Here is a 25,876-nt window from a genome sequence, read left to right as displayed (position 1 = left end):
AAAAATGATAGATGTTGGCATGAATATAATGAAAAGGGAACACTTTTACACTGCTGGTGGGAATGTATACTAGTACAACCACTAAGGAAGACATTATGGAGATTCCTTAAAGAACTAAAAGTAGAACTACCATTTGATCCAGCAATCCCACTACTGGGTATCTACCCAGAGGAAAATAAGCCATTATATGAAAACATATGTATGTTTATAGCAGCACAGTTTGCAATTGCAAAAATATGGAACCAGCCTAAATGCCCATCAACCAACAAGTGGATAAAGAAAATGTGGTGTATACACACCATGGAATACTACTCAGTGGTAAAAAGGAATGAAAGAATGGCATTGGCAGCAAGCTGGATGGAGTTGGAGACCATTATTCTAAGTGAAGTAACTCAGGAATGGAAAGCCAAACATCGTATGTTCTTACTTACAAGAAGGAGCTAAGCTATGAGGATGCAAAGGCATAACAATGACATAATGGACTTTGGGGACTTGTGGGGAAGGGTGAGAGGAAGGTAAGGGATAAGAGACTACACACTGGGTACAGCATACACTGCTCGGGTGATGGGTGCACCAAAATCTCAGAAATCAGCATTAAAGAATTTTCTGTGCAACCAAACACCACCTGTTCCCCCAAAACTTTTGAAATACAGATAAAGAACGTATTCATGTAACCAAACACCACCTGTTCCCTCAAAACCATTGAAATAAAATAAAATAAAAAGCTTTGCATGTGTGTCCATGTGGGGCTTATGGGTGTATCCAGGCTCACACTTTGAAGATGGTTCTTCATCTCAGTTCAGCTTCCTCATTTGGAATTGTATGGCCTGGGGTTTTCTTGCCACGGAGTACCGCTTTGGGCATTGTTTTCCAATATTAGTCCCGTGCCATGAAGAGATGTCAAAGACCTCAAATCTGAGATGATAGTTAGCCTGTCACAGTGGATCAGACAAGGCTCAGCCTTGTACCCTCCTGACATGGAGGTCTCCTCCTGAGAAATCAGTGTCTGAGGAGACTGGTTAGTCAAACCCCCGTGTTTGAAGATCCATCCACATGCAGTGTTGCCTAGATCACAATGCATCTTCTCAAAGGGTCCACTCTGAAAAATGTTACACTAATGAAATCAGTGTCAGTGTCAGTCTATAGATGGCAGTGTCACTAGATTCTAAGTGTCCGTTCTGCATGCTCTCTAGGCTAATGATACCCCAAGTTGTCCTTATTTATGCTGCATGCATCCCCAGGACCCTTGCTTGCAGAGATGCTGACTAACTTCTGGTCCTACAGATATGTTGGCACAGCAATAGATCTCCGTGGGATCTCAGGCCTGCGGACATTCAGAGTTCTTAGAGCATTAAAAACAGTTTCTGTGATCCCAGGTGAGCTGCTTGAACCAGCACATTTATTCACAGAGCATGTGTTAGTTTTCACAGCCTAACCTCCCTTCTTTAATTTTCACAAGAGCCCTGTAAGGTTCCAGGGCAAGGACTGTTGTCCCCATTTACAAGACAAAGGAACTGAGGCCTGGGATATAGGAAACATGAACCCAAGGCCTCATCACTAGTAAGAGACAGTGTGACCTGGAGAGCCTATTGTCCCAACTCCTAGGCCAGTGCTCTTCCCACATACCACATGGCCTCATAATCAATACATAACAGGAGGGGCATGTCTTCACTTTCTCTTCTGGTTGTGGGATTCAGGCAAGACCCCCCCGTTGAATTTTTATTTATACCTTAAACTAAATGATTAAACTTGGAAATGGCGAGGAAGGGAGAAAGCAGTCCCAGTATCTTCACTATTTCTGGAGGTCTAAAATCCTGTCTTTAGACACCCAGAGGAAAAAAGAATTAGGCAATTCTTGATTACTGAGAATTCAGAAACAAAAGTAGTCCATCAAAGCTCATTGTATGGGACCTCTAAGATCTCCACTGTCACCAGTAGCCCAGCGACTACTCTTCATCCCCCATGAGGTTGATGGTGAGGATGGGGAGGCCAGAGACAAGGCAAACTTTCTGAAATGGGACTCAGCGCTTCTCCTTTGTGGCCTCATGGGTTCTCTCCTCTCACCCCGAGCATTCGTTCTCTCATCTGTAAACAGAAACACCCATTCTAGAGTGGAAGTCTTTTCTACCATTTCTTGTCTGGCTCTGCAGGGAAAGATTGGAAACTCTCTGCCAACTTCCACTGGACACACTTCTTCATGAAGAGAGCCCTGGTCCTGCCTCTTCATATCTCTCTCACTTACTCTCAACTGGGAAGACCCTGAGTCTTCTTTGCAAGACCTGGTCTGTCCATACTGCCTCTTCTGCCTCATCTCTCACCTCTCTGCACCTCTCACCGTGCTCTGGAATCCACCTATGGTTCCGCAAATACTCCACACCGTTGCTCACCTCCTAGCCTTCAACTGTGCTGCCCCTTCTTCCGGGATATCCTTCCTCCTCTCTTTACTCAACTCACACTCATTCCTCAGGGCTCTGCCAAGGTTTTACCTCCTCCCTGGTTTTTTCCACCTTTCTCACACTCCACCCACCGCATTCCTACCTGTGGAACTTCAGTTAAGGGCTGCTCCCCTGTATGCCTATCTGCTCAGTAATGCTATGGACTTTTCCCTCAATTTTCAGACAACACTCGACATGCTGCTGCCTTAGCCATCACTCAGCTCCCAGCCCAGGGACTGACACATGTAGTGCTCAGTGGATTATTTGCTGACCAAAATGACTAACCAAAAATAAATCCTAAATTGCTTCCCTGGTTAGAGTTCTTTCTGCTACCTGTGAAGCTGCTCTTCCAAAGAAGTTGATTTTACTTACCAGAGCAACAAATCATCCCTCCTTAAACAAACAGGTGTATCCTTCTTTGCTGCCAGCTGTGCTTGGCACAAGTTCTATTTATGCCCCAGTGACTGTCTCAGTGTTTCTTACAGTCTCTCTCTATTGCAAAACTCACCTCTCTGTTTCTCTGTGCCTCTGTCTTTTTCTTTCTCTTGGTCTATTTTTGTTTCACTCTATCTTTCTTGCATGTCTCTCTCTCTCTCTCTCTCTCTCACACACACACACACACACACACAAACACACACACACACAGAGTGAGGTTCATGTGTCCCAAGTTTCAAGCTGCCTCCCAGAACTGAGAGATGCATGCAGAAAGACAGATGCCAAATTACTGGGGTGAAGTTAGTAGCTTCATGCCTAGCACAGTGCCTGAAAAAGTAGGTACTCAGCATAAATTATTTAAATTGAGTTGCTAGTGTCAGGAATTTTATTAGCTTCAAGATGATAAAAAATTTATTGCCTGGGTCTCAGTTGCATCGTCTTTATAATGAGAATAGCCCCTGCCTAACTGCCTGCCTCTCAGGTAAATGTAAGCTTCGGATGGGAAAGGTCTTGGAACTGCCCTGGAGTGTGTATATACTTCACTCCTGTATGTAGAGATGAGGGAGGATGGTTAAGATGAAGATGTGTGCTCTGTGTGTGCTCCCTCATCCACTGTCATCTTCCCACAGGCCTGAAGGTCATTGTGGGGGCCCTGATTAACTCAGTGAAGAAACTGGCTGATGTGACCATCCTCACCATCTTCTGCCTAAGTGTTTTTGCCTTGGTGGGGCTGCAACTCTTCAAGGGCAACCTCAAGAATAAATGTGTCAAGAATGATATGGCTGTTAATGAGACAACCAACTACTCATCTCACAGAAAACGTGAGTGGAGTTTCTTCCATAGGGATCAAGGTCTGGTTGGAACCTTGGTACCATATAGGGACAGGGGATATGGAACCCCTGTGTGTGAGTATAGACGTATATTTTGATTTCCCTTTCCCGCCAAAATGCTTCTCTTGAGTTGTGTTTTACTTTTGGGCATTCTATTTCCTGTTGCTCAGCATCCTTCTTGCAAGGAAATGAGCCATAAATCTACAGACAAGTCATTCTACCTCTGCTGGGGGAGACAGAGAGCCGAAGTCACTGCTCAGCTCTTCTCTTTTCAGATGTGACTTTTCACCTTCTATGTGGCCCAGTATGCCCACTGAGTACCTGTAGCCAAAGGAGCTTACTTTGGAAGACTTGGGAGTGTTGCATTCACCACAAAAGGCTTGGGTTGGAGGGTTCAGAACCATCTGTGAGGCTTTCTTTTCTTCCTTTCTTCAGCAGATATCTACATAAACAAGCGAGGCACTTCTGATCCCTTACTGTGTGGCAATGGATCTGACTCAGGGTGAGTTCCCAACTTATGACAAAGCAACAATTCCCAACAATTCTTTCTCTTTCTCCATCTTGTCCTTGGCATATTATGGGCACAGATGGGGTTGCAGGTCCTGGGAAAGATGTATAAATAAATAAATCATGCTCTTTGCCAACCCAGAGCTCATGGGGAGGGAATTATGAGTTAGTTTTTGCTGTGTAACAAATGACCTCAAAATTTTGTGAGTTAAAACAATTTATTTAATTTTTGATTCTGTGCATCAGCATTTTGAACTGGGATCAGATGGGCATTGGCTGACATTGACTAGGCTCATTCACACATATGCAGACAGCAGATTAACTTGGAGATGGCTGGTCTAGGATGTCCTATCTCTGCTCATGTGTCCTCTCACCTCCAAGCAGGTTAGCCTGGGTCTGTTCTCATCGCAAGGTTCCCAGAGAAACAGTGGAAGTTTGCAAAGCTTCTTCAGGCCTAGGCTTAGAACCAACACAATGTACCTTTTGTACATTCTATTGACCAAAGCAAGTCCCAGTACAGTCCAGATCCAAGAAGTAGAGAAATAGACTTCATCACTCAATGGAAGGAGCTGAAAAGTCACATTGGAAAGGATGTGGGTACACAGGGAGAAGAATTATAGCCATTTTAATAAACAATCTACCCCAGGAAGGAACCAATACTTATTTGTGTCAAATTCTCTACACTTAATCATCACAGCTAACTCCATTCTATAGCCACATTACCCTCACAAATAGAGGAATAAACACATGTATCAGACTTTGCAATTTCAAATTCTTACAGAGGCCAGATTCATAATAACAGATGAGTGGAGTGGGCCAGGAGGGAAACTAGGAGCTGAGAGTTCATGCCTCCTCTAAAGGGGACAGCCCCACTGCTCGGTCCAGCTTTTGGTTGCCATGTGGAAATGTGGGTTCACTGTTTCCAGCTCTTCCAACTTTAAAATAGAAATAGGAAATTCAGATTTTAATATAAAATGTCCCAACTATAAACATTGGCTACCTATTCCAAAAAATGTCTACCTATTGTTGGGCCAAACAAAATATTTCTGCCGGCCAAATCCAACCTATAAGCTGCTAGTTTGCAGTTTCTCATGCATAGACATAAAGATGCTACTCTGTGGCGAACAAGTTCTTTACTAGAGGCTTCACGGGCTGGGGAAACACAGTGAGACGGCGGTGTGAGGCAAGAGAGAAAGTCGGGAAGGTTTCTTGGAGGTGGTATTTGAGGTGAGCTTTCAAGGGCAGGTAGGATGTCTCCACACTGGGTAAATATAAGACAGTTTGAGCGAAGGCCATTCCAGGTCGCGGAACAGAATGTGAGACAAAGCTAAGGGATGAGGACCCCTCAGCTCTGCTGCTTTGGCCACTGGAGGAAAGCATGAGCAGAAAGAGTTTAGGCAAAAGATCAAAAAGGCCATCTCACCCACCTCCATGGCTGAGAGCTTGGAAGAGCAGAGCTCACAACGCCTCCACTCCCTGAGAGGCTGACAGCTCCATATTGCCCAGGTGGACCTGTATGGAGCCTGCATGAGGCTCCACCTTCATCAGTTCACTAGGAAAACAATCTCAATTAGAGCTGAGGACTGGAAACAAGCAGGAGCATTTGGTCAACATCAGGTTCCTTGGACTCTTCTTTCACAAATGCACTTGGCATTTGGTTCTTTGGCTCGTGGGATGGTTGTTCTGACATCAATTTTCATTTGCCTTTGACTGAAATGTAAACTACGAGCCCCTCAGCATCCTCCTTCTGTCTAGATAATGCCATTTCTCAAGGCAATGGCTCCAGAGCAGCTCAAGTCCTTTTTGTGGTAAAGTTGTGGAGTCCATCTACACATCTCCACAGCTCAGCTCCCCGAGAGGCCAGGCCCTCTACAGAGCAAGTCGCAGCCAGGCAGTTGGGGAGTGGACCAGGCTGGGATGGCAGAGAGAGGCCAGCTCAGGATAATGGACAGAGTGAGCCCTGGAGGGTCATGCCATGAAAGCTAAACCTGGGTCCTCTGTGGGGCTGCAGAGAAGCCAGAGCCCTGAGGAAAGGCCCACATTGACCAATGGCACTGTGGGAGGAAGGTCAGGGGTCTCAAGGCAGAAAATGAATACCAGAAAATAGCTGATAATTTTCAGTGTTCTTCCACATATATTATATATTATTCCAGTTTATCTTTTCAGCAGCTTCCAAAGTTAAAAACAATAGGAATTTTCCTTCGCAGTTTATTTACAATATTTACTATGCAGAAGTGCAAGATACTGTGCAGTGATCTCATTTAATCCTAAGAGCAGTGAACTGTTGATATGTAGTGTCTACAGTGGGTTTCTACAGAAGACATAGAAATAAGGCTGCCCTCAGAGTTAATTAAGAAACCTACAGGTAATGGGTTGCCTAGCCCCTTGGGAGAGCAAACCGAGAGCCTGCCTTTAAATGTGGGTCTACAAAGCTAGGGAACTTGCAATCTTCAGTCAAAGTGGAGATAGAATTGGAACTGATTAGAATTAAGTTGTCAGAGCTCTAATCCATGGTATGCGTTGTTCACATGGATGTCTGGGATAAGGAGAGCCCCAGAGGTTGGAGTTCATGGAGAAATCCTGGTAGTAAAAGAATTCCATGTATTCACAAGGAATGCAGGTAAATAAAAAAGGAAAATAAAGAAAAAAATTAAAAAAAAACATAATTCTGGACTTCAAATGAAGCATTCCTGTTTCATTGATCAGTCAATCTCCACTAGGATAGATGAGAGCCCTTTATGCTCCCTGAGCTGACAGATGCTTCTTGACATCAACTCATCCTACTATTATGAGAGAGAGGAAGGAGTTCAGCACTCCCACCCCAATACTCACCAGGCAGTCATTTTCAATTTGCCCTTCCTTCATAGGCCATCTTCAGGAGGAGACTAGGCTGACTCAAGTATTGGGCTACTTGACAGTTATATTTCTCCTTTTAATAAATATATTGACACCTGCATAGTTTTAGGGAACTGATTTCTTTCTGACCCCCAGCTTCCTTATCTGTAAAGAAAGAACATTGAGTGATTAAATTACAGTGTTTGTAAAGCACTTAAGGGGAGAGAGAGGAACACAGAAAGTGCTCAGTAAGTGGAAAGTGTTATTTCCACTGTTATATATAATTAATCCGTGAACTTGGCTAATGTGAGACCTCCCTTGATAGACAACTCTGCAGGTGATGCCAACAGGCTCAGGTTTTAAGTCGGCATTATTGCTACTGACTCTCCTTTCGCTGGTGTGAACTGGCAAAGAGCTCATGGTATCATGTCTGGGCAGTCGGCTGCCTTCCCCAGACCACTCCCCTGTGCATGAAATTCTGACGTGAAAGTATTAGCATCTCTATTTTATGGATAACAGAAATCAAGACCTAAACAGACCAAGTGTCCAAGATCATCCTGCTAATAAGATGAAGACTAGGTCTTGAACTCTGATCTCTGACATAAAACTCTGTGGTTGTCTCACAGCACTGGGCTGCCTTGTGTGCAATAAGCACAAGGGGATGACCTTCTTTGTTCTTGCTGCAGCCACTGTCCTGATGGTTATATCTGCCTTAAAACTTCTGACAACCCGGATTTTAACTACACCAGCTTTGATTCCTTTGCTTGGGCTTTCCTCTCACTGTTCCGCCTCATGACACAGGATTCCTGGGAACGCCTCTACCAGCAGGTACTGAGCTGCATTCTCCCACACAGACTTGGTTGGAGGCTGGTGGGTCACCTGCATGGCTGTGCTTTTCCTGGAGGAGCCTGACTTAAATTCAGGGATCCATGTGCTATGGGTACAGGTTTATCTTCTTTCCCTTGAATCTGCAGACCCTGAGGGCTTCTGGGAAAATCTATATGATCTTTTTTGTGCTCGTAATCTTCCTGGGATCTTTCTACCTGGTCAACTTGATCTTGGCTGTAGTCACCATGGCATATGAGGAGCAGAACCAGGCAACCATTGATGAAATTGAAGCAAAGGAGAAGTTGTTCCAGGAGGCCCTCGAAAAGCTCCGGAAGGAGCAGGAGGTTTGTAAGGAGTGGAAGCTTTGTGAAGAAAGTTGCAGACTTCCATTCTTGGATAGAGTTCTGGAGTAGCCACTTTAATTAGGGCTGCCATTTAGGGAGCTATAGGAGGAATCATCTTGCCTCAGGGACCATATTAGCTCAGGTTTTCTCAAAGAACCTAAGTGAGGATTCTTGTGCAAGTGACTTATTGAGGGAGTGCTCTCAGGAGAAAGTGAGTTAAAGAAAACAGAATGGGGCAAAGGGTGGAACTAAACAAGGAGTGTTCTCAGCTAGAGACCAGCTTCAGCTTGATCCCATGGAGAACTCTGGGGCATGACCTGTACCACAGTTAGCCCTACCTTGAGGCAAGGGGGCCAGCTGTTTTACCCTCCCCATACCTATCCTAGAAGCAGGCAGCCAAAAGAGGTTTATTGTTTGTTTGTTTGTTTGTTTGTTTTTTGCAGAATGCTACAAGTATGAGTCATTAACTGCTGCCACTCAAGCAGCTCAGGATAGTGTGCTGATCTGGTGAAAGGGATCTGGGTGGGGCACCAACAGAGTGCCCCATGAATGAGTGGGGGGTGACCCAGAGGTGTCTGTTCATGCCATGGCCTAATCCCACCACCACCCAGGTCCTAACCCTTGAGCTTCTCTGTTTCAGATATCTCACCCACCTGGCACCCCATGTCTGAGGGACACATTTATTCTAAGTCCAAGCAAATACTATTGGCTACACCTGTTGTTCTCTCTTCACAGGTGCTGGCAGCACTGGGGATTGACACAACCTCTCTCCACTCCCACAACGGATCACCTTTAACCTCCAAAAATGCCAGTGAGAGAAGGCACAGAATAAAGTCAAGAGTGTCAGAGGGCTCCACAGAAGACAACAAATCACCCCATTCTGATCCTTACAACCAGCGTAGGATGGTAAGAGGCTCAGGTTTGTGCTCTAAAGATTACCCACCATTGCAGCTGCCGTGGACAGTGGGTTGGAGTGGGAAAGAGGTGCGTGGCAGAGAAAGAGCTGGAGACACAGAGCTTAGAAGGATCCAGACACCCCTCCAAAATGCTGTCTTAAACTAGGAAAGTGTAATTATAGATGGGGAAAAGGGGTGAATTATAAGGACACTTTGGGGGAGGGGGATCCACAAGATTGGGATTGTGGACTGTGGAAAAAGGAAAGGGGAGTCCAATTTGACTCCCAGGTTTCAGGATCGGGCAATGAAATGGATGGTAATTCCAAGATGAGGACACTGGAAGAAGAACCCAGGTTTGTAGGAAAGGTGGGAAGCCCATATTGAACATGCTGATCTTACGGTGTCTGTGAATATCAAAGGACAGCTTCCTTCTGACGCTCTGGTCTGCAGTTCTACAGCCCAAGGTTCCCTGTCTGTGGTGCTAAGATCCTTCACGCACCTTTTTTTTTTTTTCTGATGTGTCGAGGTGGTTTTTATTTTTTACTTAGTTTATTTAAAATTGACACATCAGAATTTTACATAATTGTTGGGTATAATTTCTGACCTCCTTCCTAAGGCCCTGCAATTCAAGCTGTCACCTGTTTTTAGCAGAAAAGTTCCCAGCACCCATCTCTGTGACACAATCCAGCCTGGGAATGGCTTCAGCACCTCACCTCAGACCCTGTAGCAATTCTGTTCCCCCCATAATAACTTTCTGCCTCCCACTCTAAAATTTGCACTGCAACTTTCCTCGACACGCTTCCTCCCACCACCTTCCTGCCCCTTGAAAGTCCTTTTACCCCAAATATGCCCTTTCTGTAGGTCTGACACATAATATCGGCTGTGTGGGAGGGTAGCTCCACACTAACAGTGTGGAAAAGGGGATCAACATGGCTATTTTTATGTTTTATGCCTCTCACTTCCTTCTCAATCTCTTTTCCTGTGCTAAGCCAAAGGATGTTTTAGTTTTTTGCAATACCATCTCTCCAACCCTCAGATTTATGTGTGCATATACAGACACACTCGCCTGCACACCAACCTCATGACACACCCACACTTCAGCATCTATCTGCATCTGTGCCCTCCTCTTTCTTGCTTTGCCTCTTTTGAGAAGCACCTGGCATACATGGGGCACAGTTCAGACAATCACAGAACAGGATGAATCACAGCTTCCATGGAAATGTCAATGACACTGAATTGGGCTTTAATTACCCCCATTCTGTCAGCCCCACGCAGATTAGCACTTGGATGTCCAATAATTGGTATGTGTGCTTGTCTCTCCAGTGATGCTTATTTTCAAAGGGAAAAAAAGAAGAGCTGCAACTTGTTCATTCAACAGTACTAGGTGCTTGGTATAAAGAGATGACTAGAACATGTTCTTCTCCCCAAGGATTTCCATTTGGGTGGAGGAGGCAGATATAAACACAACTATGTGTTAAATAGTATATTAGAGACACATACGTGGTGTTTTGACAATCGAGGAAGAAACATCCACTCTCATGGGGCTGGATAGGTATCAGAAAAGGCCTCCTGGAGGAGGGGATAATTGGGGTCAACAATAAATAGCATGTAGGGATTCTTCCAGTAATTGAAGACTTGAGAGAATTTGGGGAGGAGTATTTTCCTGGCAGAAAGAACAACATGTATGTGCAAAGATGGGGAGGCACCGTTTGAGTACTGCTTTAATGCTAACTGATTGATTGGAGCCCATCCAGGAAAACATCTTCTCCCTCTTTTCCCAGGTACATGCATCTGGTAAATAGACCTAACGCAGTTTTTATATAAAGCCATTTTATAACCCACAGAAATGAAATAGAGGAATATATAGGAGAGACCCAGGAGGGTTTTTGTGGAAAATCACAGACCAGTTGGTTTCCTCAGAGGATGCCTTTTAAAGCAATTCTAATGTTTTTACTCAGAAGACATTGCCCACCATTTGTCAAAAAGCTTAATTCTAAAATAACTCGTGGCCAAGGAGACACTGCTGTCAAATATGCAACCAAAATTTTCTTTTTAGTTTCTTCATTGGTTTGCTTGGTGCTCAAGTGCAAATAATGTAGTATTCCTTTCTTTAATATGGATGTGTCGATTTTTCTCATTTGCTTCAAAAATGGGAAGGATTTTTGCATTTTATGAGTTCTATAGTCCTTGGGCGTGTATTACAGGCAGAGAGTACTCTACTTTTTATAATACTGGGCTTTTAGTAATGGTTGCTAAACAGGATCGGGCTTCAAATGATCAAGAGAGGAAACCGGTTCTGTGAGATAAGGGGATTATTAAGGAGAACCCCAGTTGGCAAGATTCTCCACTTCAGTAGTTTGGTAAATAAAAGGAATTAAGGAAGGTGAGTGGAATAAGTCAGTATGATCAGAGTTCGTTATGAAGTCAATGTTTAGATTTTGGACATACTATAGACCACCTGAGGACAGAAATGATGATTTGCTATGATCAAGTTTCACTATGGTCATGGGAACTACCTAACCCAGCACACTAATTCTCTGAGGGCTCTGGGCTTGTGAATTAGCTCTTTTCTCTGGCAACTCTAAGCCACACAGTTCCCTCAATGGAAGATTTTGATGGGAAATGTTTATTGATTTGGAGGAATGACATTATTCTTCCAGGAAATTAGGCTGCAACCCTTCCTTCAATCTCTCCATTGTTGACTGTTCAAGCCTCAAGGGATCCTAGAAGCTCATTACACTGTACAGTTCTTGTCTCCTCCTGTGCAACACAAACTCTCACACTCATACAGACAGGATCTAATGAATTGCTTAACCTAATTTTCAGACAATGAAGTGCACTCGTTCATTCAACAACCACTTACCAAGTATGTTCCAGTACTGGTATATGTAGTAGCCTCCTTAGGTCACAACTTTGCATGTGGAAAAGGGAACTTAAGACAGCTTTGTCTAGCCCTGTGGCCAAAGGTTGGCAAACAGTTGACCTATCCAGATGACAAGGTTTCCTCTGACATATTCCTGGCCATGATAACCTATTTGCTGAGCATCGGCACCCTGTGATCTCTTCTCTCTCCTGGTCTTTCCCCGAGTCTGTCTAGAATCTCCTTTTTTCCTTTTCCCTCATCATGCATACCTAGAATACCCCTTAGATTTGTGCCTTTACTTAGCTACTGAAAGGTCATAAAAATAGGGGCGGGGAAATGGGAGTAGGTAGAGGGATGTGGGCTCTAGATTTTCCAGAAGACCAGTTTCCAGCCTTCTTGCTTCTTTGGGGCGATGCCCAGTCTTTTCTAGGCCTTGCCTCTGGAAAACGCCGGGCTAGCCATGGCAGCGTGTTCCATTTCCGGTCCCCCGGCCGAGATATTTCACTCCCTGAGGTAGTCACAGATGATGGAGTCTTTCCTGGAGACCACGAAAGCCATCGGGGCTCCCTGCTGCTGGGTGGGAGTGCTGGCCAGCAAGGCCCCCTCCCTAGAAGTCCTCTTCCTCAACCCAGCAACCCTGACTCCAGGCATGGAGAAGATGAACACCCACTGCCACCACTAGTGAGCTTGCTCCTGGAGCTGTTGAAGTCTCGGTGAGTTTGTGAATGCTTCAGACTCCCCCAGGCTGTCTTCCAGCTAGAAACCTTGGGCCATAGAAGCCTGAGTGTCACCAATGGAAGGGATCCTTAGCCATCATCCTGTCCAATACCTCCCCATTCTACTCCTTTTTTACAGACATAGAAGATGAGACCCAGAGAGAGAGAGATTGAGTTGGCCTGAGGTCAAACAGGTTTCCTGGTTTATTCTGCAGTACAGTGATGCAAATTATATTCCATTTGACCACATATTTCTTATCAGTGTTTCTCTGTCCCCACTCAACATCACTGCCTCAGTGATAGGCCTGCTTTCTTCCTGGACAGGTATGAGAAAAACTGAAGGACCCTTCTCTTCCTGCTTATGGCTCTATGCAAACTCCTCTAGGCTGGGCAAATGGAACCCAGATAAATTCTGGGAGTTTCTTAGGACAGATCTGAATAGAAGCACGGTATTCCTTGCTTTACTCACCAAAGAAATAATTTGCCAAAATGAACAAATTAGGCAACAGTGACTAACTGGCCAGCACTCTTTAATAGAATAATAGCAGAGTGTAATGGCAAGTCAGGGATTCCTCATTGGATTGGGAGCCGTGAGTTAATTTGAGCTCTCCCCTCCAGTTTCAGTAATGATGTTTCTAGTGTTTTTCATTTGCCCTCTCTGGCTAGCCAGGGATACAGAGCAATTTGCAGACAGAATTGTAAAGAGACCAATATATGGTTCCACTGATACAGGTAAGTCTTACAGAGTTGCCTTAGCTCGGTCTCTAATTCGATGCCACATGATTCAGGGTCTCAGCAAGAAACAGATGGACCACTCCAATGGGCTAATAGAGTTTAGTAAGGTATTTACAGAGGTGTGGGCTGGGCTTAGGGAATGAATAAGGGACGGTGAGGCACCTAGGAACTAGTAACAGGGGGAAGTTGTTACATGCCTAGGCTGAAGGGATGAAGGAAAGGACCAGAATTAGACTAAAGCAGCAGCTGCCCTCATGTGTCAGAGAGGCTGTGTGGCAGAACTTGTGTCTTAGTAGAGGATCACAGCTCTGCTACTCATTCATAGCACAGAAGAGAAGCAGCCAGGGGAAAATACCTGACTTGTCTCTCCTTCTATCCTTGAATGTCTCGCCTATGCCTCCCATTAACCAAACCTGGCCAGAACCAAGGGCAAGGATAATGCATTTTGTACAGGTCTCCCTCCCCAGGCACAGAGAGAGCAGAGAAGGTATAGAGTAGGTCTCCAAAGCAAATGGAATCACCAAAACAGAGCCTTAAAGTCAAAGGTAGCCTGCAGGGCTCGCTGGAAGTGCATTTGCACTCTAGAAAACGCCTCATTGGGCCGAGCGCGGTGGCTCACGCCTGTAACCCCAGCACTTTGGGAGGCTGAGACGGGCGGATCACAAGGTCAGGAGATCGAGACCATGGTGAAACCCCATCTCTACTAAAAATACAAAAAAATTAGCCGGGCGCGGTAGTGGGCACCTGTAGTCCCAGCTACTCGGGAGGCTGAGGCAGGAAAATGGCGTGAACCCGGGAGGCGGAGCTTGCAGTGAGCCGAGATCCCATCACTGCACTCCAGCCTGGGCAACAGAGCGAGACTCCGTCTCAAAAAAAAAAAAAAAAGAAAAAAGAAATTGCCTCATTGAAGGCATTTATGCTTCTCTTGTGATGGGCCCTCACCCTCTTCTCTCTGTTTCTGAGATTATCGTTTGTTTAGATATTCTGACCCTGATTCAGTCTAGTTAATTTACCAGGCTAGTGAAAGATTGACTCTTTAGGCCCTTCTGTTTAGTATGGACCTGTATTTTAGTCCCAACTGTGCCAGTTACCACCTGAGTCACCTTTAGCAAGTCCTTTAAATTATCTAAGCCTCCTTGTCTCCTCTTGTATAAAGGTTTCTAAATAGCTGGAGGGCTAAATGAAATAATAAAGTGCCAACATTTTTATATAAGTCTGACAGATAACAATAAATAGTGACTACTAGTATCATTTGCTTAGTCCTCATGGTTGGAAACTTTATAAACTTTATGTTTATTAACTGTTTATACTTACAGTATTCAGCAATAACATGCTGAACAGATTTGTAGCTTAGGAGCAATAGGCCACACTATTTAGCTTAGATGTATAGAAGGCTATAGCAATTGTTTGTGTAAATACAATGTAGGATGTTCACAGAATGATGAAATCACCTAATGATGTATTTGTTGGAACATGTCTCTATCATTATGTGACATGTGACTATATATGAGACTGGCCAATAGGAGGCTGAATGATCCAACTTTGCCATGAAGATGTCAGATTAAGGGAGTGTCCTGACTCTGTTTGTGTCTCAGCAGGCATTCGATGCAGGACAAAAGAAGACTTTCTTGTCAGCAGAATACTTAGACGAACCTTTCCGAGCCCAAAGGGCAATGAGTGTTGTCAGTATCATAACCTCCGTCCTTGAGGGTAAGTGCTGCTCATTGCATTGTTTGTCCACTGTGCCATGATGAATTCCCATATCAGCAGCAGAAGCAATGTCTCTAACTCGTGTCAAAGCATCCATCTCTGCGTACTGGAATTCTTAATACTCCTCCTTCTTATGTCTTAGGCCCCATCATCTTTTATCAATGTGATTTTTTTATATGCATAATCTTTCAAAAACAAATAATTTGATGAATAAAATATCCCAGCTCATCTCTTGTTCAAATTAGTATCTGCTTTGCATGCATCACAAAACTAGATTTTTAAAAGTGATCTTGCAGGCATCAGAGAATTTCAGCACACCGTCTCAGGTGTGCAAGAAATTTAACCATCTTTAATTTTCCAACATGGCAAAATTATCCTTTTCATGGTTTCAAAATTATATCTTTCATGGTTGTAACTTACACAGTTGTAACTTAATTTCTTGTTCAAGTCCCCATTATGCTGAATATTGGAAGACAATTTAAGTCCATTAATCAGTCAATTTAACTAAGTCCTTGTTAATTCAGAATTCTACCAATCAAGTGGGAATCCACTCAGTCTCCTCAGCCATGTGTCTAGGTTTCAAGCCAAGGGCTAATAGAGGAAGAGAGTGGCAATAGTCATGGCCACCTATCCACACATGGTGATTGCAGCCCCCTAACCCTGAGCAGGAGGTCTGTTCTATTCCAGCCTTTTTTTGCCTCAAGGTATGGAGAATGCAACCTTAGTCATTTCCAGTTATCTTACTCCCCTAGACAAATTAAACTGACCTGGGCTGGAGGAGTTGTAAGGGAGCTTGAGTGCCAGCGTGCTCCTGAGAAGGAGTCCTGTGTGTTTTCCTCCCAGCCCTAGGCTGAATCCTAATTTGAGGGGAAGAAGTGGTGAGCAACCAAAACGGAAAAAACGTTTGAGGGATTTCAAAACAGAGCCAATGTGTGCCTTACTTTCTAGGTGAAGCCAAAGGTAGCAAGCCTTAGAGAGGGATTCACATGCACGGAAATTGTAGAGTAGAACTGACCAGTAATGTACCAGATATGCGAGATGTATCTGTTTTGCTCACAGCTGGATCTCCATTACCTAGAAGAGCAGTGCATGCACAAAGGTGATATCTGGGTGGTGATGCTAATTTATAGTGATGTAAACTGATAAAAAGGAAGAAAATAAGGAATAGTCAGATATCTTGGGGTAGGATAGACTTCCACTCAAGGAAGATACTGTGAGAGTAGAGTAAGAAAGGCAAGAGAAACAATAATGTTTTCAAGAAAATCTGGGGAAAGGTAACCTTAGCTTAGGTCAACCTTAGGTTAGAGAAGGCCTGAAGCAGCCTCAGAGAGAGTCCTGTGGCTCCAGAACGGCTGAGAGGAACTGGGTGATGACTTAGACCCCAATGAAGGCTGTGGAAAAAGATGAGTGAGACCCACAGAGGGAATCTAGAAAGAGAAGAGCCATCTTCATGGATTCTCCCACCAGGGACCGGATGGGAACTACAACTCAGGCAAAATACGCTTAGCAATGACAAAGAACCTGTTCAACTCTCCACCAGGTTTGAGCCCTACAAAACTCAGACACAGACTCAGATATTGAAATAGTACCCAACACTGACTTAACAAAAGACAATTCCCATGGTGAGGACTTGAAGCATAAATTGAATTCAACTAAGTTACATTTCTTGCATACCTAAGTTTGTGCTTTGAGAAATGTGCACCAATTTCTCAACAATGTGAACAGACTCCCTTATATTATTTTTTCTCATTGATAATTATTTAATATCACTGTTAATTGTAATAGAGTCTGCACTTCTAACATTTTTCATGGCATAGAATTTGACCAAGTTGCTATTCCCACAATTTTTTCTTAACCAGATAGGTTTCTTTGTTTTTGTTTGTTTTGGTTTCTGTTTTGCTATTAGTCATCAAACAGCAAACATTGAATACAAACAGTTTGTTTTTTCATTTATTCTCAAAAACTGTTAATCTTCCTCCTTCTCTCTTCTTTCATTTATTCTCTTATCAACAAGCATTTGTTGAGCCCCTTTTGTGTGTGGCTTTGCTCCAGGTGCTGGGATTCAGTGGTGAACTGATATAAGCTGAGCTCATGGAATCTACATCCTAGCAGGGAAGGGGACACGAAAGATGAACATGAATATTCAGATATAAGAAGTAGGAGAAAACATAAAGTAGGGAAGGAGATGGAGAGTTCTTTCCAAGAAGAACATAAATTTGAATTAAATAAAGGAATCAGCTATGTAAGAACCTGAGGAGAAAGTTCACAGACATGAACAGCAAGTACAATGCATTTTGCAAGAATGAGATAGGAATGAGCAACATGCATATCCCAAACACATCCCAATGTAGGTAAGACCAAAGAAGGTCATGGAATGAATGAGAGGCAACAGAGGGTAGTAGTTAGAACACTGCTCTGGAGCCCGGCTGCTTGGGTTTGCATCGTACCTCTGCCACTTATGGTGCACAGTGTGACCTTGGAGCTTCAGTAACTTTTCTGTGTCTCAGATTTTTAGCCTGTAAAATAGTGAGACTATACTTATCTTGTAGAGTTTTGTGAGGATTAAATGAATCAGGTCAAGCAAAATGCTTAGAACTATGACTGGCATGTAGTAAGTACTCATCACATTTGGCTATTATTATTCACTAGGTTGTAAAATCCATGAGGGCAGAGATGTGCCTGTTTTGCTCACAGCCTGATCTCCATTAGCTAGAAGACAAGTGCATGCACAAAGGTGATATTTGGGTGGTGCAGGCGGGGAGGGGAGTGATGTTAATTTATAACAGTGTGAACTGATAAAAAGGAAGAAAATAAGTAATAGTCAAATATGTTGGGGTAGGGCAGACTTCCCCTTAAGGAAGATGCTGTGAGAATAGAGAGAACGCCAGAGAAACAATGACTTTTTAAAGAAAATCTGGGGAGAGGAAACCTTAGGTTAAATCAAAGAGGTCAAAGTTGTCTGAGCATAGGATACATCGTCTTCTCTGGTTGGATGTTATATTCATTACACATATGAGATACCTGAAGGATGCTTCATGCTGCCAGAGTCATAATAGGATTTACAAAGGCCACCTCTTTAAGAGGGATTGTGCTTAAGAAAGTTTGACCCAAACCAATAGGAGCTTGACAACTCACTGAACTCAAAGCATGTGAACCATCTATGCTTGGCATGCAAGCTGAGATTTCACAGTTGTCCAAACCAGAATTCAATAAGCTGGGTCACAGCAGTGAGCACACCTGAGTCTCTGCCCTCATGTTTAGTGGGGGGTACGAGGATATAAAACAAGTTGTTACTGGAGTGGTGAATGCCTTAAAGAGGAAGTGCAGGATACTGAGTGAAATATGGTAAGGTTAGCCTGGAGTCAGGGAATTATTCCAGGCTGAAAGGACTGCAAAGCAGAAGAGAGAATAACATTTGAAGGAATGAAAAAGCCTAGTGTAGCTGGAACCTAGAGAACCAGGAGAACTCAAAATCAGGCTAGAGGGATGAGTTGGGACCAGATCCCAAGAACCTCCCGGACCACATTGAGGATATGGGACTTCATGCTAAGAGGAGTGAGGTGCTATTAGAGGACTGGAGGCAGGGAAGTTACCGTTGCATTTTATAAAAGTTACTCTGGATACGTGTAGATAATGAAATTAAGAGGTGAAGTATGTTGGCAGGGAAACCAGTTAGAAGGAAACCAAGTACAAGATGGCAGTGCTTGAACTCTGGGGTAGTGACAGTGGGGGCTGATGGGAAATGGAAGGATATGAGCGCTATCTAAGGAGCATAAGATTCAGGACTTGATGATGCATATGGTTCTGGTATAAGCACCTTAAGATATGCTGATACAATAACTCATAACAGGAGCATTTTAGGGGGAGAAGGGGGCTTCGCTGGGGAAAGATGAAAGGAGAAGATCATGAGTTGAGTCTGGGATATATTGGGTTTCAGGTGCCCTTGGAACATCTTCATCCCCAGTGAAGCCCCCTGCTCCCCCTAAAATGCTCCCGTTATAAGTTATTGTATCAGCATACCTTAAGGTGCTTATACCAGAACCACATGCATCATAAAGTCCTGAATCTTATGCCCCTTAAATAGCGCTCATATCCTTCCATTTCCCATCAGCCCCACTGTCACTACCCCAGAGTTCAAGTACTGCCATCTTGTACTTGGTTTCTTCCTAACTGGTTTCTCTGCCACCATACTTCACCTTTCATATATATATATATATATATATATGAAAGCAGTATGAATATAGGTGGTAATTTTGAGAAGATGCAAGTTGAGGAGTTAACACATAAGGGTTGAAGTAAGAAGAGAAGAAGGACTAGGACACAGTTCTAACAAACGAAGTGTTTAATAGTTAAGCAGAAGGGACAGACCCAGCAAAGGAGACTGAGAAGGAAGGTACAGAAATAAGAGACAACCTAGAAGAATACAATGCAGAGCCAAGAGTAAAATTTCTTCAGGAATAGTAGAAAGGCCACCAGAGGCAATGCTATGGAAAGGTCAGGTAAGATGAAACATGAAAAGGTGCAGGGGCTTTAGTCACATAGATGTCTTTGGTGATATAAGCAAAAGAGGATTAATGGAATAAAAGGGTAGGCAGAGGCCATATTGAAGGGGCTTAAAGAACAAGTGAGAGGTGAAGAAATGAAGATATGGTGTACAGACAATTTTTTTCAAGAAGTTTGCCTGTGAGAGAGAGGAGACAGTAAGATGACATTAGAGAGTAAGTAGAATTGAAAGAAGACTCTTTGGTTTTTGTGTTTGGGGGAGTGTTTGTTTGTTTGTTTTGAGCATATTCGCATGCTAATGGGAAGGATCTGGGACAGTAGGAGAGACTGAGGAGTAAGGGAAGAGAAGGAATATGCAACAGACTCCTGCAGTGGCAGGAGAGTAGGCACAGTGGAGACACTGGTGTTACAGGAGCAGGGGGACCTCTTTAAGCGTAACAGGATGAAGGGAGAAAAGTTCTTTCTGTATCAGTTTTACATAGCAGATCCTTTTGAGGGCCATGGTCATGTTTTAAGCTGGCAGGTAGGTACTTTTAGCTTCTCTGTCTCCGCAATCAATCAAGTTCAGCAATGTCAAGGCTGTTTACAAAGCTGCTTCTCTTTTCCCATCATGCCTCACAGGTGGCTGCTTCCTGCCAAAATGGCACATCTAAAGTGTCCTCATTCATCACTACTTCCTGTGCTTCATCTTAGTGCCAAAATAGGTCCAGGGAAGTTCTTGCTTTTGTTCCAAACGGAGATTGTTGATTTTGGTCCCAGGATGTGCCAACTTCTTTAGAGAACTATGCTTTGCCAGTTTTGACATCTGTAGTTTCTAAAATCCACAGTCAGTGATTAAAACAGCATGACAGTGAAAATAAATAGTCTGATCTGTGAAAGAGAAATGGACATGTGTATATGAAAACACATGAACATAAATGGTAATAACATGACAAAAATGACATTTCAAATCTTAGGAAAGTGAAAAATTATTCAATAAGTAATGTTATTATAAATAACCAGAGATAGGAAAAAATAAACCACATCAATATCTTACTCTTTACCCAAATAAATTTCAAATGCACCAAAGTTTTAAGTGGAAAAAGTGAAACTACAAAAGAAAGGAAAAAACATGGAGAAGGTGTTTTCCAAGCCTTGCAGTGAGAAAAGCTTCATATGCAAGGCATACATGCAAGAAAACAAATAAAAATACTACCGATAAATCTTGACTACATACACAGTTTTAAATTATCTATCAGGAAAAAGCACTGTTAGCAAAATTTAGGGGCACACAATTATTTCTCTAAACTCATTTTTCAAGTGCATATAGTAAAAAAAAAAAATGTAAACACTGCAAATGTGTATGCAATGACAGTTATGTCTCCTTCCCACTATAGACCCTTCTTGCTCCCCAGACTCCTGGTGTGCGTCCCACCCCCACCACAATCCAGTTTATCTTATGTTCTTCAAGCAATGTTCTATGCGTATATAAGCACATGCATGCACATACACACATTAAACATATATATTTTTCTACGTCACCACAAATAAATCTGCTCATCCTTTTTCATAATGTATTATACTTTATCAGTTGTTTTCTATTATGATTATAAACAATGGACATCATCTTTCTTTGCCCACATAGGCTGATATCTGTTCAAGATGCATGTCTTGCCGCAGAATTTATAGATAAACCTAAAGCTAAGAAATTGCCCTCCATTGAGGTGGCCACAGTTACAGATCCACACGAAGATTTAATGGAGGCAAGTAGACAGATGAGCCTAGTGTTCAGGAAGGGATCAGAAATTGGATGCATAATTTCATGGAAATCAGCATAGAGATGGTTTTTTAGGGCTATGAAGTTCAAAACACAGAGAGGCTAAGGTGAGAATGCTTGAGTTCTCCAACATTTACAAGCAGGAAAGGAAGATAGAGACAAAAACAGAAAGTGAAAAGAAGTAGAGAAATATGGGAGAAAAAGCAAGAGATAATGCAGTCCCCAGAGCCAAATGAACACTGGTTTCAAAGAGAACAATATAAATTCTGTCAAATGCTGTAAGAGTAAGATGAGAACTGGAAATCGATTATTTGAATTTGGAAGCAGTAAAAGTTGGATTTCAGGGGCTGCAGAGAAAAAAAGAGGTAAGGAGGTATAGAAGGTTAAGTGTAGAAAACTCCTAGGAGGAATTTTGCTGTTAAGGAAGCAGTAATCAAAGAGAGCATGGGGTCCAGGGAGACTTTTTCAAAGCTGCGAGGTAATTAAAGCATGTTTACCTACTCATGGGAATGGTCTGGAAGGAAGAGGACTATGGATGATGAAGGCCTTGAGTAGGTAGAAGAGGAAAGGGCCTGGCACAAGTGGGAGGGGTAGAGCGACCCACGCATTATGTGGGCCACGAAGACAGAATACCGGGTGGACTTGCAGATATGCCAGAGATTTAGTGGTAGAAAGAAGGGGAAGTTCTTTTGTGAGCTATTCTACATTCTGAGTGAAATAAAAGGGAGCTCATCAACAGAGAGTGAGGAGTAGAAAGAAGGCTGGAGGTTAGAGAGGGGAAGAGGAAGTGAGAAACAGTCATCTGGAAGACTGAAAGAGTGGAATATAATATAGAAACACAGCCAGATTTCTGGGCAGGGCAAGGCTGGGGCTCACAGATCTCTAGGAGGGCCAGTAAGCCTAGTTATGTATTTTTTTCCAGCCAGGTCCAGCAGGTTGAGTGCAAGTACAGAGTAGTCTACAAATTAGGTCTATTCAGAGTTCAGGTTTTGCCAGGCAAGTACAATGAAGGAGGAGAGGGGCAAAGGAACTGAGGGTGTCTGCAAGGGAGGAGTTAGAGAGATGGATGTGAAATCTAAGCTGGGCAAATTGAGAAGTAAGGACATGATATAGGTGATGGGCAGTAAAAATGTGTATTGTCAGTGGTTTGAAGGACTGGATGGGGCAGAGATTAATTGGAGTTGCAGGATTAAAGGAGTTCAAAATATAGGAAATGAACACCAGAGACAGAGAGACAACTGAAGTCAAAATGTTGGAGGTGGTAGTTATTAGTAACAACAAGGCCTAGAGGATGACCACAGAATTGGGGTCCAAGGTGACACATGGCTGACAGCTGTCATTGACCACACCTGTAATGCAGAACTTGAGGAGTCTGAACAGAAGTGCCCACCCTGCTTGACCAACTTGGCTCAGAAGTATCTGATCTGGGATTGCTGCCCCATGTGGGTGAAGCTCAAGACAATTCTCTTTGGGCTTGTGACGGACCCCTTTGCAGAACTCACCATCACCTTGTGCATCGTGGTGAACACCATCTTCATGGCCATGGAGCATCATGGCATGAGCCCTACCTTCGAAGCCATGCTTCAGATAGGCAACATTGTGAGTGCTCTGGCTGGTACTGCCCTCATTGGCATGGCCGGGGTGGGGGTGGGGGCGGCGACAAGGTGCGGTTCGGGTGGGGTGGGGCATGCCCTTATTGGTTAGTGTGTTGAGCCCATTAGCTGAGAGCAGAGCAGCAGTGCGGGTGACATGTGGACATTGGGTGGGTTCAGGAGGTCAAGTGTGGGAGGACCCAGCCTGAGCCGGTGGGAATGGCTTTGGGATGAACAAGCACAGGATAGTGAACCAAGAGAGCCTGGAGCCAGAGGCAGCTAGTTGCCCTTTATAAAACACAGGACAAGCACTTGAATTCTCTGAATCTCAGTTGCCTCTACCTTGAAATGAGGATAAATGTCACTTTTTTATCTAAAGACAATCTTTGGACTTGTCCGTTTCCTTCCAATGTAATTACTTTTATGAGTGCAATTAGCAGTAGCCATAATTTTTAATGCTGTCACTTAAGGAGAAAAAGAGTTGGGGAGGGAAGGGGAAGACAGTGGAAGGGAGGAAACATGGAAACACGGTTGCTGTTGTAGCAAAAGCATCAGGAAGTCGGAACTTCTCTTTGGCATCTAGTTTAGATATGTTGCTACTTTAAATTTTCCTCCATCATTTGTTAGTGTTATTTACTTTTAACAAGATACAGTCCTTACTGGATTTCACTATATACTGAATAAAGTATCTGACTCAGAGGGAGAACAACTGCTCCAACCTTGCCCCACCCACAGGAATAGTAGTAATACTCAGATGCTTCTCACGGATTATCTCATTTTATTTTCACAACAACCCTATATGGTAGGTACTATTATTATTCCCTTTCCCAGGTGGAAAATGGAGATACAGAAGGTTAAATAATCTTCCCAAGATCATAGAGTTGAGTTAGTGGCCACATCAGAATTTGAACCCAGATAGACTGGCTCCCAAGCCCACACTTTTCTTAACCCCTGAATTAAGCCACCTCACAGGACCTGCTAGTGTGTGTGTGTTCAAACACATGCACACATGATAGGCAGAAACTAGAAAGGGTCGGTGTCCTGCCTTCATGTCCGCAGCCGGGTCCACCACTCTGGACGTGACCTACTGGATTCACCAGAACTGTCCAGCTTTGGGATCCAGCTTCTTACAGGCTGCAGACTTAGGTGGAGGGGGAAGGCCCAAAGGAAATGTAACTACTCGTCCCTAGAAACCACTCCCTCCCGCATAATCCAGGGCTGTGAAAGGGGCTGCAGTAGGTTCTGGAATATGGTGGAATCAACATGCCTCATGTTTTGGCAGCACCTAGGCTGAGATCACATCCTAAAGTTGACATGAAAAGGAAAAATGGAAAGAGAAGAGAATGCTTATTCCCAAGAAGTCAGCCTAGGACCACAGAGGGCCTTATGGAATAGACATTTGAGCCCACACCCTCATCCTACAGTTAGAAAAGTGGACACAAGAGAGAGAAAAGGCCTTTCCCACAGTGTCAGAGCAAAGTGCCATTTTTTTTAAAGCAAGGAAGTCATGTGTTTGGTGCCTACAATGAGTCAGGTGCTTTATGAACGTTATCTCAGTGTCACAACAACATTATGAGGTTATCATCACCCTCACATGACAAAAGGAAGCACTAAGACTCAGAGAGGTTAAGTATCCTGCCCAAGATTGTACAGCTGTTGAGGGTGGAGCCAGGGTGGACCCAGGTCTCTGGAAGACCCAAGACCTCAACCCCACCCCCCACCATACCACACTGACTTGCCTACAAGGGGCACTCAATGGATGCTCTTTGAATTACACAGGGACAGTCTTGTGGCATGAGACAGTCACTTAAACTCTCCTGTTTTCTTCTCCATAAGAGGGATGCATTGTCCGTTTTTCAGGCTGGCGAGGGGCTCAGATGAAAAGATATGAAGGCAAAGCACCTGACCCTAGTCTTTGCTTTCCTCCTTCTCTGTCTCCCTTCCCTGCTGGTTGTTGTGTGACCCAATCCTGGTTCTGACCTCTCTCAGCATCAGAATTCTGTCCTATTTAAGACAATTAGAGACACATAAAGCCTAAAAGAATCTTAGAGACAATGAATCATTGTTCTTACTAGTCACTATTATTTATTATTACTTACTAGTCACTTACTAGACAGAATGAATTACTATCTGTCAGGCCCTTTGCTAAGAATTGCACATGCATTGGCTTATTTTATGCCCATTATACAGATGAGGAAATTGAGGTACAGGAAGGATGTGTTATTTGTCCAAGCTTACATAAGCTAGAAAATGTCTGAGTTGGGATTTTAATCCAGGTCTGTGATGTCCCACAACCCACGCTTTTTTAACTACTGAACCAGACTGACTCTTCGCTGACATAATGATATTATAATAATGATCTTAAAGACTGTCCACTTACTCCACTCCCACCACCACTCGCATGGAAAAACTGCAGCATGCACAGCCGCTGAGAATGGTGCAGAAATGTCTCCATTCTGTCACGTTGACTGTTCCCCTGGCCAATACTCAGGAGCCCACAGATAACATAGCAACTGAACAAAACAAGGGGATTTTCTATTTTGTAAAGAAGACATTTTCTTGCTGCCATTTTTGTCATTGCCTCCGACCCCACAGATCCCACTGTGATAAAACTTGTTTCCACTCCTAGGTCTTTACCATATTTTTTACTGCTGAAATGGTCTTTAAAATCATTGCCTTCGACCCATACTATTATTTCCAGAAGAAGTGGAATATCTTTGACTGCATCATCGTCACTGTGAGTCTGCTAGAGCTGGGCGTGGCCAAGAAGGGAAGCCTGTCTGTGCTGCGGAGCTTCCGCTTGGTAATGTTTTTCTATTGACGGCTTGGGGGAACTCCCACCCAGACTCAGGGAAGACACTGTGCTCTGGGGACTGCACCAGCCAGCTCCC

At 43.7% G+C, this 25,876-nt stretch overlaps 1 protein-coding gene across 1 annotated transcript in view; it reads left to right on the top strand.

Annotated features, from left to right (window-relative positions):
- Window positions 1–25,876, top strand: part of SCN10A (sodium voltage-gated channel alpha subunit 10) — a 98,175-nt gene that overhangs the window by 30,579 nt on the left and 41,720 nt on the right. Inside the window, 11 exon segments of the mRNA XM_033212075.1 lie at window positions 1,285–1,376; window positions 3,500–3,691; window positions 4,136–4,202; window positions 7,729–7,870; window positions 8,017–8,214; window positions 8,950–9,120; window positions 12,394–12,649; window positions 12,652–12,686; window positions 15,023–15,134; window positions 22,754–22,992; window positions 25,615–25,788. Coding sequence (XP_033067966.1) covers window positions 1,285–1,376; window positions 3,500–3,691; window positions 4,136–4,202; window positions 7,729–7,870; window positions 8,017–8,214; window positions 8,950–9,120; window positions 12,394–12,649; window positions 12,652–12,686; window positions 15,023–15,134; window positions 22,754–22,992; window positions 25,615–25,788 — 1,678 coding nt within the window.

The sequence above is a fragment of the Trachypithecus francoisi genome, unplaced genomic scaffold (genome assembly GCF_009764315.1).
Source record: "Trachypithecus francoisi isolate TF-2019V2 unplaced genomic scaffold, Tfra_2.0 Lachesis_group0, whole genome shotgun sequence".
Classification (NCBI taxonomy): Eukaryota; Metazoa; Chordata; class Mammalia; order Primates; family Cercopithecidae; genus Trachypithecus; species Trachypithecus francoisi.
Note: the sequence above shows the minus strand (reverse complement) of the source record. Positions and strands in the feature narration are given on the sequence as shown.